The 21202-nt window shown below is 41.7% G+C and overlaps 2 protein-coding genes across 5 annotated transcripts in view; one reads left to right on the top strand and one right to left on the bottom strand.

The window, feature by feature from the left end:
* kcnh5b (potassium voltage-gated channel, subfamily H (eag-related), member 5b) overlaps positions 1-21202 on the top strand; it is a 1142829-nt gene that overhangs the window by 563678 nt on the left and 557949 nt on the right. The gene's annotated exons all lie outside the window — the stretch shown is intronic.
* Positions 1-21202, bottom strand: part of arhgap5 (Rho GTPase activating protein 5) — a 73602-nt gene that overhangs the window by 13466 nt on the left and 38934 nt on the right. For 3 of the 4 annotated variants that reach the window (XM_046062566.1, XM_046062567.1, XM_046062568.1), the window contains exons 4-5: positions 6318-6395; positions 117-248 (exon numbers count right to left, since the gene is read on the bottom strand). In XM_046062566.1, coding sequence (XP_045918522.1) covers positions 117-248; positions 6318-6395 — 210 coding nt within the window. Of the gene's footprint in view, positions 1-116; positions 249-6317; positions 6396-21202 lie in introns of those variants that run through there. The other variant, XR_006827085.1, reaches the window with a different exon arrangement.

Raw genomic sequence — 21202 nt, 5'->3', positions numbered from 1 at the left:
TTTTTTACTGGGCCCTGCAGGTGTCTGAGGGAGAATGTTTGATAATATGTAATTCCTGGCTCATGTGTTTCCTCAGACTCGATGAAGACGGTGTATGCTTGTGAGTTTATTCTTACTTGCGGCCTCCACCAGCTCCGGGTGCAGGCTGTAGGGGATCAGCGGGTCGGGCAGGTCGGCAAAGAAAGCTTTCAGCGCCCCGGCAGCAGCGTTCACAGCCACGTCCATCGCCACAAAGTCGATGTTGTGATCTGAAGAAAGAGAGAGACCTTGATTTCCCACCATCCGGAGCACATTCACAAGGTTATTATTATTATTTTTAAATCTTTTTTATCTGTTGTTTCACGGCAGCTTCCGCTACAGCGTGCAGTTGGTTTCATCCTCAGCATCACAAACAGGAAAGCAGCTCCACCCGGGCAGAGCGCCTGGATAATGTGATCAAACTCTCGGTGCACTCAACTCATGTACTCTCAAAACTTTAAAACCACGCTCATCAAATTCCTTCTCAGTGTGTGCAAACACATTGCTGACTCTATTTACTGTATTTATTCCATTTTCATAGAGAACGTCTAAACCATTCTCTTTTTATAATATTTTCTTTTAGCCTATGTGTTCCTACATTATATCTATATTTAATACCAGATTACACAAACTTCCTATGACATTAAATACAACGCCTGCAGCTCTTCTTAAAATAAATCAACAACATGGACATAGCAGTGTTTCCCACATATATACACACTTTACTTGGGCGGGCCTCCCAGGTATGTAAATGGCTGCCCAGGTATATTTGGTGGCACATTTTATCATTTTGCAGAGAATCACACAGACAGATGCAATCTATTACCATACCATTACCAAGACGCGGATATTTTACAAGCACGGACCAGGTAAAGTGACAGTGAACACACCAGTGCAGATGTCAATTGGCTACGTCTTTATCAAGCCGCCTCCACATGTGGCGAACCTGCTGCTGTGAAAACAGAATTACGGGTGGAAAAATCCAAAAGAAGAGTTCTGTGTTTTTTTGGCGACTTTATAAAAACGTACTGCTGATGAAGAAAGTCAGGGAGAGCAGAGGCACATACAGGGAGAGAGAGACAGGAAGAGGCGGGGCTAGCAGGTATGTCTGCGATAAGAGACCGGAGGTGTGTGAGTGCAAGGAAAAGAGAACTGAAGGGGGAAAGCAAGGCGAGCAGATTCGAGTAGGGAGTAAACACTAAACTAAGGTGGAGAATGGAGTAGATTAAAATGGTGCAATAAGAAATTACCTACTAAAAATCTATTTATACTTATATCCCTATGATTTTCCAGCTAAATAACTTTCATCTTTTCTTTCAGCCCAGTGAGCCGCCTCCGTCCCAAAACACAACTTCACAGCAGTTTGTAGAGAGCAGACAGAGCTGACTGATGGTACTGAGGAGCCCGACGTCAGATGATCAAAGGTTATAAAACACAGAAAAAACAATAGAAGGAATTATAATTTTAAATTGGAGGTTAATAGTGGATTACCACAGCAGGCTGATGGGGATTTTTATTAAAATTTCAAATATTTTTTGTCCCATCGCCAATAAGTAAGTAAATCGGTAGAGCCATTACAGATGCTCTCTCTTTTATTGTTGATATGATCGTCAAACAGCCGAACTGCTTCACAGAAAATGTCTTGACTGCTGCAGATGTAGCGGACATGATCTCTACAGACTTTCTTTTTAACAATAAACTGTTTATTACTGGACACATTTCCATGCGATTATTCTTAACCACCTTTGCCATCAAGAACAGCAGGTGTACTGACCAAAAAAGGGGAAACACCGCTGACCAAAGATCCATCCAAAGACCAAAAAGCTTTGTCAACTCAAGGACAGCGAAGCCAAGCCCCTTCATGTTAAACACGAGCAGCTGACTCTCAGACCTGGATCCTATAATCCACGTTGATCCGTTCAGATATGAGTCAAACAGGATTTTCGTGGGGTCAATGCTTCAGTCTCGGAGGATATCAAAGAGCTTGTAAGAGCAGTTGTGTTGCAGCAGCGAGGCTCACAGCTGAGCTTTGTGTCTGAGCAGGAGGACAGAGCTCCTCTCTGATCACAGCTAACAGAGGTTATCATCAGTCTGTCTGCGGGCACAGAGGCCCGAGTGTTTCTCTGATGGAGCAGCAGGGCTGGAACAGAATACACGTCCAGTTCAAACAACCATTTTTCTGCTCTGTTATTCCTGTCGGGAGAGGAGGGAAGCTCCAGCTCCATCGCGTCGGTTTGAGTTCTGTTGCAGCAAAACAAAGTTGCAGCCCTTGTTTCACACAGCAGGTCAGGTGTCAGCTTTCTCAAAATACTGTGTAATGATGGCTTTTAAAATAAAGAGGAAATAATCACCCTGTTACCAGAGATACAGGATGAAAAATAAATACATATCACTTCCTGTTTTGACTCACTGCAACGGGCAAATGACGACGGGAAGGAGGAGAAAGAGGACGAAGCCCTGAGGTAATACGACAGCTGTCACGCTGAATCTGAAGGACAAACAAACTGAGCTCAGTAGAAATACTCTGAAGGAAATAAAGAGATAAAGAGCGAGGAGAGAGATAAGCTGAATAAAAGGAGGACGGAAAAACAGGGAAGGAAACAAGGAAGGATGTTAAAGGAAACAGGGACAAACAAGAAAGAGAATAAAAGAGGAGGAGAAGCAGCTGTTTAATGAAGCGTATAAACAACAAAAAAAATGCTGCTTCAGCCTAAAATGTTAATGAAGCTGAACCACAGTGACCTCTGAATCCCACAGCAAATTCATCTCAATCTTCAGCTACTTCCATAAAAATATATCCACATTAAACTGTGGAAGTAGCGAGCAGACCACCATCCTCTCTTACTGACGGAGGAGCTAATTGGCACTAATGGTGCTTTTCATACACAGGTTTGATCGAGCTGCAGCGAGGAGAACGGCCGGCAGGATGCATGTGCAGAAAATATACAGAAAATATACAACCTGAAAACGGCACCTATGGCAAGTCATAAGGGGGAAACTCACAGGGAACAACTCTGAATTAACTGAAGATGTTTGAGAACGCTGGTTTTACATGATGAGTCAACCTGAAGAACAGCAACTCTGTAATTGTTTTCTTTGGAACGATTTATCAGATATTTTTTAAAAGATGCCATTTGGTGACATTTAGTTTAGTCTACATTTTAAGATCTGAAGGATCAAAGGGAACCAGAAATACAAATTATATTACTATATTTTTAAATATTAGTCCATTTAAGCCATGGAAGCTCACGACAGCATAAGAAGTTCTGGTACAACTTCACCTACATCTATACTGGATGGAAGAAGGGATTGGTCTCGACTAAGGTTGGGTGTAGATCAATCGTCACCAAATTTCCAAGAACCATGGATTCGATAAGACCGTGCGTTTGGATTCTGCTTCTCGGTTCCAAACTTCCTGCATCTTTCAGCTCTTGACTGAACCGCAGTGAGCATTTTATAGTCTATAAAAGTGTCTCTTACCTGCCGGGACCTGCAACGCTGACCTAACGTCACCTCATTTGTTCCGCAGTACATCAACAAAGCGTGAAGAAGAGCATTAGAAAATGATAACATTCAAAACGATACCTAACCTCAAGTCTGGAGGGGTGAGAAAAAACAGCGACACTTCATGTGCTTCATGATGAAAAGCCCCCCGAAAATATATTTAATATCCAATTGCCTAAAATGAGCATTTGTGCCCGCCTCCCTTAAGCTGCTGAATAATGTGAAATATAGTTGTGTGCAATAAATGTGTGAGAGCTTTAGCACTTTACTTATAACCTTGGTGCAACGTGCATTAACCACACTAGCACATGCACTTTAATCCATGGAACTATGTTGTCAACAATGTCCTTTTTCCTCTTGTGATGTGCAACATGTCGATGCTTGTCAGGTCTTTTATGAAGCATCAGTGCACTACGCCCAAGCAGAATTTCCCTTCGGGATAATAAAGTTAACCTTAGCTAACCAAACCTAATTTCATTACAGGGTTTTTCCTGGCTCAAAATGGGCCTTTGGCCGGTGACCTCGCACAACAGTAACCTTTTTAAAGGCAATGAGTTATCTTATGACTGAAATCTATGCTTTTTCTTGTTATTTCTGATCATTTGATAAAAATATATCCACAACCTGGAGGAGTAAAGGTATAAAAATAAAGTATAATGTTAGTATAATAACACATTTACAGGTGACACTTGATTTGGATAATTTAGTTAAGATTCAGCTGTTTCACTAATAAAACCATTCTCTGATATTACACCACTGTGGTTAAGGTTTGATTAGTGCTAATGTTTGTATATTCATTATAATTTCAGATAATAGTACAGGCTACTATAGCTTACCATTAGTAGCCTAATATTAATTCCAGTTGGACAAAACAGCAGTTTGTGTGGGTTGTTTACAGTCACTAAATTATTGTGCAAGAAAAATGCTTTACATGATGGTCAGTCTCTCATTTGTTTATGCAAATTAACTTGTCAGTAATTAAAAACTGTGCATACAGAACGAGGAGCTTAACATTTCTAAAGTTTGCTGTAGCGCCTCAACCTTTTTTTAGTGTCCCGTCTCCTCCAGGCTGTGATTGGTCGGTTCACGAAAAGTGACTGACGAGCAGCTATGCACACGGCTGCACGAAAGGCTCCCGATCTCCCTGCGGCGATTAGCAGGCAGGCGAGAACGGGAACAGGTGAGCGTCACGTAGTGCCCAGAAAATCTGATTTTAGAGAGGGCAGAGAAGAGGACCAGGGCCGGCACACTAAAAGGTAAAATGTACTGGTGAATACCGGCACACTTCAAGCACAAACGGCTTTTATATTCTGAGAAGTAACAGGAAGTCATCGCTCCCAGTAGTGCGAGCTCAGTAGGTCGGGTAGTGGAGCGTTCAGGCGCAGTCAAACCAACGCAGCAGCTGGTTTATAAATCCTGCGCCTGCTGCATGTGTAAAAAAATAAAAAAACAGCACTATAGATGAGAGGAGAGGTGACTTCTAGAAGTCAAGACGTCGTATTTAAGTTTATGTTCTGCTTGCTCAACAGTTGATTGATAATGGCTATTAATACACATTAGGAGAATATCCGCTCACTAAAACCTCTTTGGGGGGCGCCAAAAAATTCTCTATGCAGGAAAAACCCTGCATTAATGTAATGTCATGTCCCAGGGACTCCCAGCAAGACATGCGATATATTGTTATTTCCAGGAAGTTGGCCTACTCCATACCATCAACTTCAGTGATCCTATGGGATGTGTTTATTGGAAACTTTGCATGCATGAGCACGTTTTTAACACATCCGAAATACATGTGTGTGAATAGCTAGACGAGCATACGAGACGAGCTGTTTTTGTCATATTATATTTATTCTTTTTGGGAAACAGATGATTGCCTCCAACTTTTACAGGAACTCTAATGGAATCAGTGAGTTTATCAATTTATTAACCTTTATTTCATTAGATTTTGTTGAATTTGCACCATGAAATGTCACGTAGCTCCTGTTTTCAACCCTGGAGGTAAAAGTCCTAAAGAAGACCTCTAAACACTATTGATCAGAAGTTATAAGGAGATCATTTTAATATGATTTTTAAATAGATTGACACTGAAGGGAAACGGACTCCAGTGTGAGCACAGGACGTGTTCCACTCCGAATCATTTAGGACACTGGGAACAAAACTGGGGAAAAGGAATAAGAACGGTGCGTTTCTCCTCTGGGAAACCAACTATTATTTAACCTAACCCTATTCTCAGTTTGCAGGAAGACTCTTCAGGTTAACTGAGATGCCTAGTTATCTGATCAGTGATGACACCAATTGATTAAAAGAGAAACTGGGAAATAATGCAATCAATAATGAGCGTGAGAGTGGAAAAACAAACCCGTCCTGTAAAGTGACAGACACTTCTGACCGTGTGCTGGTGATTTCATGCCTGTGGTGACTCTGTTTATTCTAACAGTCGGTTTGGCAGCTCACCAGCCCTCATGTGCAGGTTGGACTCCGCTCCACGGGGCATGTGTTTCCCTTTAAGCACTTATGTTGCGCGGTCAGATTTGGAATCAGTTTTTTCTTCTCTGCGGCTGGAAATTTACTGCACACATCACACAAGCGCTACTCGATTGGTAACAGGTTTTCCGAGGAACTCCCGAGTTCTTAAACCTTCATGGGAAAGTAATTTAGAATCACGATCTGTGAAAATAATGAGAGCCACTGTCCCCTCTCTCTGAGCTTTAAAACTCCAGTTACTCGCGCTCCTTCTTCAGGTTTCGAAGGTAGATGAATATGTATTTATGAGCGTGTGTGTCTGAGTGTTTCACCTTGATCAAACAGTTTCTGGATGTTGTCCTGGTCCGTCTTGTTCCCGCTGACGCGATACAGGCCTTCTGTCGTCAGACCTGCAAAACACAAACAACCTCCAATTCAGTAACTTCATTCAGTTACGCAGTGTTTTCAGTTAAAGTGATGAATTTAAACAGAAGGGCCAACAGGAGCCGTGTAATTGGTTTCAGCTAATGTGGTTTTCTGTAACCACATACTGAGATTATTTTTGGATTAGGGCTACATACTTTAATGCTATAAATTCCAGAACTTTCTCTTTTCTATGCTTCAACAGCCAAAAGAAGTATTAACTGTTTTATTATTTTTTATCATTTCTGGTTACAAGTGCCTGTGCAAACAGGGGTACATAAATAAACATACATGATACTAAACATGCTTCGTTTTCTAGGCCTTGGGTCGAGTTATTGATCAAAAGAAACTGCACCTCTGCAACTGATATTACAATCATTGAATTGTACAGAAAAGTAGAGAGTAAATCTCTTTACGCAGCTCGACATAATATGTTTATAATATCCACGAAAGGTAAAGAGAAAGTACTTAGTAGGTGAAGTCTTTCCATTCGTCTGCCACTGCGTTTTATTAGGTTACATTTGGAGTAATTCACATCTCTCACCGGACTGTAACAGCACTATCCTTTTCATTATTGCCTCGTGTTTCTTGTCTAATTTTTCCTTTTTATGGAATTTCAACTGGATTTGTCTGTAACCATTTATGAGCAATTGCCTTTTTGTTTGCTGCAGCCATAAATATTTATTTTTATTTCTTTATATTTGGTAACATGTCTGGACTTTGCAGCTTGTTAATACATCAGGTCGGCGGAATAAGCCCTCTAATTTTCGGCCTACACCTTTTCGGTCTTTGCAATAATCCGTTTTTGACATTTTGGTTTTATTATTATTATTATTATTATTTTGTGTCTGTTTAAGCACTCAGGTGCATTACTGTTTTAATTTATTAAATTTCATTAAATCCTTTTTTGGCAGGTCTCCCGAATAGGATGACATACATCAGAATCAGAAATATTTAATTGATTCATGTATAACCAGGCCAGAGACTCACTGACTAAACAGATCAAAGCAGCTAAGAGGAGCTACGCTGAAAAGACAGAAAACAGCTTCACAGCCAGCGACCCTGCGTCAGTGTGGAGAGGCCTGCAGACACTTACTAACCACAGGAGACCGTCCCCCAACACTGCTGGTACTCAACGACTGGCTGACGAGCTCAATGGTTTTCATTGTAGGTTTAAGAAGCCCACAGTCACACCTCTCCCCCGCCCCAACACCATGTTCAAACCTTCCCCTACTGCCACGCTGTCACCCCCCCTCTCCAACCCCTCATGCACTCACGATCTGTGAAGAGGATTTGAGCCACCTCTTCCAGAGGCAGAAGATCAGGAAGGCTCCTGGCCCCGATGGTGTATCACCATCCAGCCTGAAAATCTGTGCGGACCAGCTGGCCCCCATTTTCACACAGATCTTCAACAGATCATTGGAGCTGTGTGAAGTTCCCTCCTGCTTCAAACGCTCCACAATCATCAAAAAACCCTCCATCTCTGGACTAAATGACTACAGGCCTGTTGCCCTGACATCTGTAGCCATGAAGTCCTTTGAAAGACTGGTGTTGGTCCACCTGAAGGACATTACAGGCCCCCTGCTGGACCCCCTGCAGTTTGAGTGAACAGGTGAGTGGATGATGCTGTCAACTTGGGACTGCATTACATCCTGCAACTCTCCACAGACATATGCAAGGATGCTGTTCGTGGACTTCAGCTCGGCGTTCAACACCATCATCCCGGACATCCTCAGCACCAAACTCACCCAGCTCACTGTGCCAGCCTCCACCTGTCAGTGGATCACAGACTTCCTGACTGACAGGAGTCAGCAGGTGAGACTGGGGAACTCTCTGGTGCGGTCAGAACAACCTGGAGCTTAACACGCTCAAAACTGTGGAGATGACCGTGGACTTCAGGAGGAGCCCCCCCCACTCTGCCCCCATCACCATACTCAACAGCCCTGTGACTGCTGTGGAATCCTTCAGGTTTCTGGGATCCACTATATCCCAGGACCTGAAGTGGGAGCCCATCACGGACACCATCATCCAGAAGGCCCAGCAGAGGATGCAACCTGCCTAAGGAGCTGCTGATCCAGTTCTACACAGCCATCATCCAGTCCGTCCTCTGCACGTCCATCACTGTCTGGTTTGGATCTGCCACCAAAAAGGACAGGAGCAGACTACAACGGACAGTCAGGACTGCAGAAAAGATCATTGGTGCCAACCTGCCCTCCATTGAGGATTTCCAGAGTCAGGAAACGGGCAGGAAACATCACTGCAGATCCACTTCACCCCGGACACAACCTGTTCCAGCTCCTCCCCTCTGGTAGGCGCTACAGAGCACTGTACGCCAAAACCAGCACACTCAGGAACAGTTTCTTCCCACAAGCCATCACTCTGATGAACAGCTGATTTCTGCCTCACAGTGTCAGGAACAACTCCTGTGCAATAGATCTCTAATCAGCCACCCGTTTACTGGTTACCACTTATTATTTTTTCATCATTCTCTATTTCAGAGCTGTTCATACTGTTCATATTGTCATTTTGTATATATCCTGTGTACATCCTGTATATCTCATCCACCTCCGACATGTACATCAGAATGATAATTTTACTCCTGCATCCTTTCCACTCTGCTCATTGTACTATTGTCTCAATCTGTCTTGTTTTTGTTTATATTGTGTATATATGTTATCTCTATACGGTAGAATGTCTGTGATTTTATGTACAGTAGACGTGTGATTATAAAAAGTAATAATAATAATAATGAGTACTGATAATGTTAAGGAGCTGGAAAGGATTCAAATCCTTAAAAATTGCATGATTGGTATCTGGTTCAAACCATAGCCGTGGGTTTGCTGTTTTTTCAGCGTGTGTTGTTGCATTTAGTTATAATTCGACATCAAAAAGCTGTGAGACGACAGCAGCCATTAATTATTTACAAAAACTTCAGGAGGGGATTCATCCTTTAGAGGCCGTTAATATCCACAGAAAATCTTACATCAATCTGGCCGTAACAGTTGTCTAGAGAGCAACAACAAGGATAAAAGATAAACAGTAAATAAACAACAATTTAGTTAGTTGGTGTTTGAGCCTTCAGCTGGTCTGAGAGCAGCGTTTATCACAGCCAGCTGGCACCTGATCTCAGACCAGCACATACGGAGACAGTGTGTCTCAATTAGGGCTATAATGCGTGTTTCTGGCTGCAACACATACACAAACACATATAATCAATACAGGTTGTAGCTCTGCTCCTTTGCAGCTGCAAGGTCATTCACACTGCAGTCTACATGCCTGTGTGTGTGTCCCTGCAGAGGCAGTTAAGCAGAGACAGTATTATGTAAATTCAGCTTTAATGGATTGAAGTAAATTATGTCAAGTGTGAGCAACTCTGTGTGTGTGCATTGGTTTTGTGGGTGTTTATCTGAGCCTTGTTGTGTATTTGTGTGTGTGTGTGTGTGTGTGTTGACTCAGGTGTGTGACACAACACTTCGTCTTAGCTCTTGAGTTAACAGAAAACTGAGAAAGGCAGCGTTTTTGCTAAATTACCTAATCAGTCTCATCAGCAACCCACTCGACCCAATTTGTGCATGTACATGTGTGTGTGCCTCACACAGTCAGCTGAATATGTAACCTAACAAAAAACAGAGTGTTGTGTGGTTAAAAACATTGTAGGCACGCGGTATAAAATATGTAAATATTACGGGAAGATGGGGATCCATATCCCATCCAGCACCTGTGGTAAAAAACCCTCACTTTCCTCCTTCGTGAATGAATAAGGGATCTAAGAGATAACGGGAAGCAGGGATAGTTTATATAAAGGATCTATTTAACATACCGGGGATCAAATCCTTTGCTCAGTTGAGTACAGAGATTGGTCTGGAGCGAACACAGTTTTTTTTTTTTATAGATATTTGCAATTGAGGAGTTACGTCCAGTCTACTCCTCACTATTGAGGGAATATTGAGATTTTCTTCCTGGAAAACCTGTTGGTTAAATCAGCCTCTGTACATAATTTTTTTTAAGTTACTTCTATGGAGAAATTCTTTAAACGGGAGAAGATTAATACAAATACTAGTAGGTACTCCTGGGAATTAGACTTTGGGACTACTATAAGTGAGCATGAATGGGATTTAATTTTAAAAAAGGCGAAAAGGATAAGTTGCTAAACTAAATCTCATGAAACACAATTTAAGATTATTCACAAAGTTATGACACTGAAAGTGATAAAATTTATAAAAAAATTAATATTAACATATTTTCATGCTTTCTGGGAATGTCCAAAGATTGTGGAATTTTGGAATAATGTTAACAGGAAGAGTGATGGTATTCTTTCTTGTAAATTAACATTAAGCCCAGGCACTTGTATTTTAGGATGAGATGATACAACAAGGAAGGCTGCCAGGTGAGAATTTGCAGGTACGCTGCAAGGTTAAGTATTCTTCACAGGTGGGTGGGTGATGAACCTCCAGATGTCTTACTGTGGTACATAAAATTCCTAAATCTTATTACCCTTGAAAGGCTATCATACATAACCAGAAATAGATTGGACTACTTCCTGCTGACCTGGCAACCTGTTTTTAACAGTATTGAGGATGGTTCCCAAATTACACTTCAGAAGTACATGAATATATCAATTCGGAATAGAAATCAGTCTTAATGAGTAACTAATACTGACTACTGATATTATAATATACTGTTTGTGTACTAAGCTGCTTTCCCTGAGTGAGTGTTTGTGTTTTTTATGTTTGTTTTGTCAGTTTTTTGTTTTTTTCTTTGCTTTGCTTATGTTTGTGGTTAACAGTGATGGGTGTGGGGAAGGAGGCATAGGATCATAATCAATTTGGAAGAACAATGGCGTATAGGAGCACTTTAATTTGTAAATCTGTACGTTTGATTATGAGTATGTTGTACGTCGCTGTATATGAAATATGTTAAGATGATTATATCTGTGAGGACCGACTCGCAATTCCACATTTGTAACCCAGAGCTTCGACCTTCAGCCTGATGACACACTGACAGCAGACAGATTACACGGTGGAGCGACGCCTTGCTCAAATATTCAAACTCACTCGAAGCCTCTGAGTCACAGTCACGTAACGTAAACTCCTGTTTCTGATCTTGTTCCTTCACACTCTGAAGCCTCGCTGCCAAGTGAGTGTGTGCAGAGTTTCACGTTTCACAGAAAGCTGGACAATGAGACGTCGACCGCAAACCACAAAAGCGCCCTGCGAGGAGCTGATCCCTGGAGTTTAAATGGCTGGGATCACAAAATGAGCTAAAAAACGGCTCTAACTCTGACCAACATTTCTGTATATACAAACATTACATACAATATATCTGCAGACAAACATTACACCTTCTCTGTCTTCTCCTTAGAATTGTTTTTAATCGACATAAAAAGCAGCAAGAACAATAAAAATGTCAGTTACCATCTGTTATTAGATATTTTGTAAGGCAATATGAACCTGTGTGTCTCAAATGTTGAACGCCGAATGAAATACACTGCAGCTATCCCCTGTTCTAGGAACCTGAGAATAAAGTGTTATTTAATCCAAGAACTATTATCAAGCTTCAGATACTAAACACTGTAAGGCCCCTTGCAATGGGCACTTCAACTTCTTCTCAAATTTCTACTTCCTGGAAAATCAACACATTCTTGCTCCCAACTCATCACATATGGACGCTTGGTCAAGACCCCTTGGCGACACTTTTTATTACCCTCGTCTTTGCACAAGTAACAAATAACCAAAATCTGGTTGGACAAAATAATACTTGTTGTTAACGTTGTGAAATGTTGCAATTTGGTTAGGTTTAGGCACCAAAACTACTTCTACGTTTAGGGAAAGATCATGGTTTAGGGTAAAATAACTAAGTAAAGTTACTAACTTACCGTTACATAACTTTCCTAAAAAGAATCAATGTCGACTTTTTGTTTCACATGGGAAACGAACCCCAGACTCCGGGTAAAAGTCAGATTTCTGACCCACCCACAGACCTCCCTACTCCCTACTACGCCTACTTTTTGCACTCAAAAATGACACTACAGGGCTTCCCAGGGCGTAAAAAACTGACGCCAAGGGGGTCTTGACCATGTGACGACTTGGGAGTGAGAACGGGAGGGGAAAACAGCTCGTTTCCACTGGAGAAACGTACATTTCTACCTGTTATATCAAATCAAATAAACTTTCTCTCCATAACTAGCAGGATGAGTGGGGGAAAAAAACAAAAAAACATTATTAGATGCATTGCAATTAAAGTAAATAATCGGAAATTTAAAATAAAAGCAAACGGTCAAAGCCCTGCTACAACGTGCCATACACAGTAAATCTTTACATTTTTCAAAATAAAAAAACATTTTCTTCATTTACACTCCCTAATGGAAGTTGTCGAACTAAACTAAAAATAAATTGTTTTTTGATTGTTACAAATCCGAATACAAATTTTAGATGCATCGACGGCCGTTTTATGATCGCATCGTAGCCGTTTATGGAATCTGAATTGTGAGGTCTTTAGGAGGTTCCCACCCCTAACTAGAACCCCGTTGTTATAAGTTTAAAGGTGGAGTAAGCAATACTGGAAAAATCCCAACACCATGACAAATAATATCATATAGAGCGAACAACATCACAGCAAGTAATGTAACCAGTGTCAGCTAGGTTGTGTGTCAGCCAACTGCTGCTACAGCTGCTCACAGCTCTCCTGCTGCCAGAGCTAACGTCACAATAACAGCATGTCTTGGTGAACTAGAAATTAAACTGAATATCCGTAGGCGAGTCATTTAACTTAACCTGGCACACAAATCATGGCTGGAATCGTGCTGTGTGACTTAATTTGACAAAAAAAAAAAAATAAATAAAAAAAGACTCCTTGACTCCACCTTTAAGCTCGACCCCTCACTGACCTGTTTCAATGGGAAAGGCATGACTATAAAGATGTAATGTTATTTAACTGTAAGTTAACAAACCATCTATGTGTATGTGCAATTATATTTAACTCTCTACCAACTGTATCCTACTTCCTATGGTGTTTGTAAGCTTACAGGGCAACATTTACGTCACACAAGCAGTTCATTTTTACTATTATCCCATGTGTCCTGAATGCAGCATTAGGCCTCCTTCGCCTCGGACCTTAAAATGACCCCTCCAGGGTGTCCTGACTAAAATGTCACCACCCTGTACATCTCTCTGTCCTTGTGAGGACATTTGAGTCTCAACAGGATGTTACACAAAGTACACACACCCACACACTCCTGAGGGGAAGGAAGTTAGCAGTGGAGCTCATGTTTGCATGTTGGGATCTGATAAGATTCGTCCTGCTGAGATGTGATCTAATATCCTGATGCACACTCACACATATTTACTGTATCACAGCTCCACTCCCCACTCTGTCTCTGTCTTATCTCAAAGCCGTTTCACTGTCTCTCCCTCTACCCGTCTCTCTGCCCATTGGCCAGTTATTTTATTGCAGGGACAACCATCTGCTGTGGGTGGGGAAAGTCAATCATCTGCTATTTCTAACTCTTATTTTACCAGACAGGGACACACACACACACACACAAACACGAGCGCGTCTTTCATCCCACTTTTCAAAGTCAACGCTGACATCGATTACCAGTACAACTTGAAAGTTCGAGGTTAATATGTTTTACACAGATGATTGGGAATTCTACTTGCACATTAAAAGAAAAGATGGTAGCTTCTTAAACAGATTATTTGACGACACCAAAGTCTGGATGGCCTTAAATTAAATAAAATTTTAACAAGAGCAAAACTTAGGTCGTGATATTTTGTGGTGCTTCTGATGCCTCTCACATCGAATGTTTTCAGTGGTGTATAAAGACCTTACATAATGAACCGTTACGTTTTTATTACCTTAGAAGGAGCCATTTCTATCTACATACACTGCAGGTCCTCTTATGTGGAAGTCACCATGTTTGCCGTCATGTTTCTGCAGTAGCCCAAACGGCGCTACAGTGGGACCGTCCGAGGAGCACTTGAATGCACCTTGAGCCCCTGGTTGCAATTCACAACCCTCACCACTAGATGCCACTAAAACTTACACACTGAACCTGTAAGTCTGATGTAACAAACCTTGGCGTTAAAATAAACAATGATTTTAAACTGGAATAAACCGAATAACGTTGTTGTAAAAGCTGATTTCTTTCAACTTAGGTTTCTTTCAAAGCTAAAGCCCTTTTTACCCTCGCATGATTCTGACAGGCTTACACATGCATTCATCACAACACGCCTTGATTATCGTAATGCATTACATGCAGGCGTTAGCCGGGACTACAACTGGTTTAAAATGCTGCCGCTCGTCTTCTTACTTGAACTCGTAAGCAAGACTACATTCTTGCCTCCCTTCACTGGCTCCTGGTTGATTTTAGGATTGATTTTAAGATTCTGTTTGTTTTCAAAAGCCCTTTAATGGCTGGCTCCAGCTTATATCACTGATCTATTGAAACCGTGTGCTCCTTTAAGGTCATTAGGGTCCGCTGACACCTTGTTGTCCATAAAACACAGCGCAAGAACAGGGGGGATCGAGCTTTCTCAGTCGCAGCACAGAGACTATGGAATGAAGTGCCTCTTCATGTCAGGCTCCAGTTTTTAAATCACGACTGAAAACTCACCTTTAATCCTTGGCTTTTAACCCAGTTTGAGAGTTGTGTGTTGCAATTTTATGGTCGCATCTGGTTGACTTTATAAATACAGTTGGATTGGATGGGATGAATTTCTGCCACCAAAGTGAGTCATGATTCATACTATTTTAGCCAACATAGTGATCGGGTGTTTTTCATCATTATCAAGTTTGTTTTTTGGCGTGGTAAACAGCCTGCAGTGGAAAAAAAACAAACAAACAACAGATTAAACGTTCCAACACAAAGTTGATGTGTTAAATAATGGAACAAAGATGCACAGAATAAAAAGTCTGACTGCTTTCTGTAAAGAATAAATAATTCCCACATTGTTCAACACATACAGAGACTGACTGTTGTGAAAACTTACAAACACTCTTCTGGCCCCCGAGGAAAAGATCCAAACACACGCTCTAAAAAAAGCCCCTGCTGTTGTTCGAGAGATCTGAAAAGTGAAAGCACAACTGTGCTGCTTCTGTCTGCGTCACTGTGCAATGCGACCTTTGACCTGAGCGGTTCGATAATGACTCCTCACACTGAGGCGTGTACTCATCCTTATAAACAGAAACTGGGTACAAATGTCCAAACATGTCGACACCTTAAAGTTATTAAGATAATGACTTCAGAGAGTGTTGACAGGACAGGCTCGACAGAACTGAGATCATCAGATTAAAGATAAAGTAGATGAACATGTAAACACAGTCTGTGTGTTGTAAACAGTACAACAATGTTCCAATCAGCACATCACATGTTAAGTACGTCCACACTGTTTTGTTTTTTTTTTAAATGTACTTTATTGATCCGGAGGGGACATTCATTCTCTGCATTTAACCCATCCATTTAACAGCACCCGGGGAGCAAGTAGGGGTTCAGGGCCTCGATCAAGGGGACCTTCAGCAGTGGTCCGGTTCCAAAGTCCCGTCCCCACTGACTGCCACCCTGGTTTGGTGTGCTGTGATGTATTGTGTATTATATCTTTTAGGGTTGGGTATCAAAAACCTTTGAGTACGGAGAGAAGTGTGGTTGCAACAAATCTCCCAAGTATCAATAAATGGCATCAATTTCTTAATGTTTTTATTTATTAATCAGGTTTTCTTATTCATCAGTCATAACAGGAGCAAAACAACAATTTCGCTGATAAAAAGCCTGATTTCTCTTCCTCCTGTGAGCCATAGAGCTCCATTGTTCCCCCACAACTATTAAAAACCCATCAGTGAGCCTCACTGCTGCACTGGGTGACATGTTCCTTCATCACCACGAACACAAACCCTGTAGTTTATTCTGACTCAGCCCCACATGCACCGTCCTGCTGCCCCAAATACTCACTACAGCACCACATGTGAATTAATAAATGCACTATTTCCACCTTTTTGTTGGATAAAAACTACAGTGAGCGGCTGTTTTAGTAAACGACTGAGCCTTTTTTTAAACATGAATCTATATATTTGTTATTTTTTAAGATGTCTTCAGTGTGAAGCAGTGAAGGATTGGAGCCGACAGGGTGGGGAAGCCAGTTAGCATTGCGAGGCGGAAAAACATTATTTTTTTTGGCCTCTTTTTTTTTTTAAATCACGAAACGGGTTAAAAGAAATTAACAGTAACCACATTTGCACAAGGAAAAAGCTTTTACCAATCACACTGGCACAGATATTAAAGTGTTTAGGCCCGACCTTGCTGTCATTATACACCTATGAGCCATAACATTATGAACACTGACAGGTGAAGTGAACAACACGGATTATCTCTTTACCATGGCACCTGTCAGTGGTTGGGATATATTAGGCAGCAGGTGAACATTGTGTCCTCATAGTTAATATGTCAGAAGCAGGAATAATGAGCAAGCGTGAGGGTTTGAGCGCCTTTGACAAGGGCCAAATTGTGAGAGCCCCTCCAGAACGATCTGCACAGGTCAGTAACAATCAAAAAGGGGTCCAAGGAAGGAAAAGCGCTGAACCAACGACATCCAACAGACAAGCAGAAAGTTATCAGAACACACAGAGTACATGCCTCGACGGGTCAGGGCTGTTTTGGCGGCAAAAGGGAGACCTACATTATGACCAGCAGGTGGTCATAATTTTTTGGCTGATCGGTGGATACAGTCTATAAATTGTGATGGTAATTAGGCCAGGACTTTGAAATTAGATCGTGTGATCTAATTTCTGTTCCTTTCAGATATCAGCCTTATTTTACGGTTTCCTGATCGCTTTCAGCCTTGTCGGAGCCGTGTTAAGTTACTGCTGATGAAAACATTTCCTGCTGCTTCATTTTAAAAGCTTTCCACTGACAAACTAACAGAAGGCTTTAATTGTTGACACAACAAGACTTACTTTTTCAGTGGATCAGACAAAAAAACTGCAGAGAGGAACAGTTAATGTGCGAGATGTTTGATGAAGAGCTGAACAGGGACCCCAAACAACTGATTTTATCTAATTTATTGTTTATTTATAATTGTTTATTTTACCTTACACAACAACATGTTCTGAATAAAAAGACTCAGAAACTACATTTTTGTTATTACAGAGAGAGTAAAGTACAGGTACCAGTATCGGTTCAAATGTGAACGGTACCGTAAACCCAGTGATGTTGCTGTCTATATAAAAATACAGATGTTTTTCAGGGTGCGTGTCCCTTTAATATTCTGAACATAGGCTTCACGCTGGAGAAGATTTTACATTTATTCATACATTTATTCATTTAGCTGACGCTTTTATCCATTCCTATTTAGGTCGCACGCCTGTGGAGCAACGAGGGGTTAACCACGTGGTACCGGACCACCCCGATACCAGGGAGGTAATCGATGTTCGCTGTTCTAGCGGTTTTCCGTCAAAAAACAGCGGTCCTTTGTGTCAACAGAGACAGTCTGGCGGGCCGTCATCTTTGTGAGGTCGGCTTAGCCGGTTTTTCTGTCGTCGGACTGAAGTAGAGAAGAAGAGTTTGCTTTGACGGAGGCGGTCTTTATCGGCCTCTGCTGGCGACCCGTAGGAGCTACACAGACATGCAAGATATCAATCGATTCGTCTCTTCAATACGAAGAGAAAGAGCCCTGTAGGATGTTCTGTTCTCAAGCTGTCGCCTGTTAAGCATGGGAGTGGTTTTGGTCACAGGAATATTGACAGTTTTTATCATTATTTCAATGTTTTGGAAGCTTTATGTTATTTGGAACATGGTTGTATGGAGAGAAATAATGTTTTAATGAAGATAACTCCCAATAAAAGTAAACATATAAACAGTAAATATGGCCAAAACATGGACATTCGCCTGGTATATATTTGATTATTGATTTTGAAGATTGTGTAATAACTGTTGTATCAGTTTCTTTTCATCAAATTTACAGTTACAGTTGTGTTCCAGGTGGATTAGAAGATATTCAGGTTCATTATATTCTACCTTATGATGGTTTTGATGGTTTATTGCATTAAAATATAGCTTTTTTTCCCCCAGATGAAAATGAAAATATCATATTTTCTGTATTTCATCTCAATGTAGTATATAATGGTAAAATAAATATGTTAATGTACAATGGATTTACATTCTTTAGCTTCTGACCTTTCAAAGGAGACCAGAATTATGCATCTAGCCCAAATGAGGAGATTTTACTGATTTATTTTTGGTATGTTATTTTAGGCGTTTTTCCTGGAAATAGGTGCCAGGGTCCACGTGGTGTCTTGCTCAGGGACACGTTGGTGGACACAGTTTCACGGATGGGAACTGAACCCGGGTCTCTCGCACCTCAGGCGTGCGTCTTACCCACTGTACCATCACCACCCCTGGATCTGGATTTAAATAAACCAAACAGTAAACATATGGGCTGCAATCTGGTGGTCTGTGTTTGTTCATCCTGAACCCACAGACCTTTTCACACTAACCACTGATCTGCTGCTTTCACTTCACATCAGCAGATCACGGCCCGCATGCTCCAGTTTCTCATATCCAGGACATTAAGGTCTCATCCCACTCATTATAAATAGGATAAGACATGCGAACATGCACCGACTCCTATAAGGAAGATGAATGTGCAGGTAAAAGAGCTCGTTTTCCCCGGAGGAGACCCAACACAGCCTTTCCCACAAGCCTCAAGGTTGAGAAACGAGCTGAGCTTTCTGGTCTGGAAGTCATTCTGCTGCTGATACTCTCCTCCAGAGAAAGAGAGAGACTGTGTGTGTGTGTGTGTGTGTGTGTGAGGCTTTATGTGTGTGGAAGTAATGACCTAAGGTGAGCACTTTCTTTGTCCTTTTTATTTTCCTCAGCACACACACACACAGTTGTGGTCTGGTGGAGTCATCAGTTTCTCCGTTGGTGTGTTAATTTAATGACCGGCCCACCACACAACCGAGGGTCAATATAAATCAATACAAAGGCTGCAAGGGGAATGTGTGTGTGTGTGTGTGTGTGTGTGTGTGTGTGTGTGTGTGTGTGCGCACAAGTATGATTTAATATCTGGGCACCTTGGGTAACGAGATCCATACCCACACACAGTCTCAGCAGACAACAGGCCCACAGCTGCAGTCTGAGATCTTTACTTTAGGCCAGGGATTTTCAAAGTCTCAGACTCCCCTCAGACAGAGCTTGAAAAACGGCGCACCCTCAAACCCCCCCCTTAGTTTGCTCGCTTTGATTCGCTCGGTTCCTGGATGCCTGTGGGATCATGATTATGTTATGATAACTACGTATCTTCAGACTACACCAAATACATGAAAAGGTCAGTCCTGCGGCGTTTATTAGTTTCTGACTGGGAAAGTGGGAACAATGGTAAAAAAAAACACTACAGTATCTCTGAACTCTCTTTAATCAAATCACATATTTAGATGATGAGATAATTAAAAATAATTTATTAAATGAGGAAAAAACGGTGTCCGATAGCGGTTTCTCTGCAGCCGTGTCGTCTCGCTAAAAATTTAAAACATGACCAGTAGAGAGAAGCAGCAGTCTCATTATACTGAACATGTAATTTCAGAGCAAATCAGCTCAAACACTCTATTAGGCTGTTTACACCTGGCATTAAAAGGTGTTTTGGGTGATCAGAGTGCCATCAGATGGTGCTTGACCTCATTAAAGTACGGGTCTAAATGCACCCCAGACACATCATCAGCGAAAACCACCTCCGCACGTGATCAGGGACACATCATGACGACACTGAAAGCAAGTCTACACACAACAATTACATGGGCGGAAATACGTACCGGTTAATTAAAAAAAACACGCTTCAGGATGCCCCTGGTGCATCAAGTATAAGACTTTAGACTGCAATGCTAAATCACTAGAATGCCCCATTGTGTTATCTGGTAAGCACCTGGCTTTAGACTCGTTAAAAACACTGTTGCTTTGCCGACAACCACTTTTGTTAAATGAGACCCACACAGTCGGTTAGCAGATTTAGAATTAGTAAATAAGCGAGAACTGGTATCAGTAGGGATGGGGCTCGATACCCAGTTCCAAAAGGACCCGGTACCAATATTAAAACCCGAAAATTAACAAGGTCGGAGCTTATCGATACTGCTATCAAGACTGGCGGGTCCTATGATGTAACGTTATGTCTCAAGAGTCAAATCTGATTTATCTTCAAACGCAATGGTTAAGAAAACTAATTTTCTTTATTGATGGCACCGAAACTCGGTATTAAACGGGCCCGGGACCATTTATCATCAGGCTGCAGCCTCTGCTGCTCTCTGCCGGCTCCTACACACTCACACACACGTACGCTCACCTAAAGGATTATTAGGAACACCATACTAATACTGTGTTTGACCCCCTTTCAGAACTGCCTTAATTCTACGTGGCATTGATTCAACAAGGTGCTGAAAGCATTCTTTAGAAATGTTGGCCCATATTGATGGATAGCATCTTGCAGTTGATGGAGATTTGTGGAATATACATCCAGGGCACGAAGCTCCCGTTCCACCACATCCCAAAGATGCTCTATTGGGTTGAGATCTGGTGACTGTGGGGGCCATTTTAGTACAGTGAACTCATTGTCATGTTCAAGAAACCAATTTGAAATGATTGGAGCTTTGTGACATGGTGCATTATCCTGCTGGAAGTAGCCATCAGAGGATGGGTACATGGTGGCCATAAAGGGATGGACATGGTCAGAAACAATGCTCAGGTAGGCCGCGGCATTTAAACGATGCCCAATTGGCACTAAGGGGCCTAAAGTGTGCCAAGAAAACATCCCCC

Source organism: Micropterus dolomieu, linkage group LG11 (assembly GCF_021292245.1).
Source record: "Micropterus dolomieu isolate WLL.071019.BEF.003 ecotype Adirondacks linkage group LG11, ASM2129224v1, whole genome shotgun sequence".
NCBI classification, from domain to species: domain Eukaryota; kingdom Metazoa; phylum Chordata; class Actinopteri; order Centrarchiformes; family Centrarchidae; genus Micropterus; species Micropterus dolomieu.
This window is presented reverse-complemented; position numbering and strand designations above follow the sequence as displayed.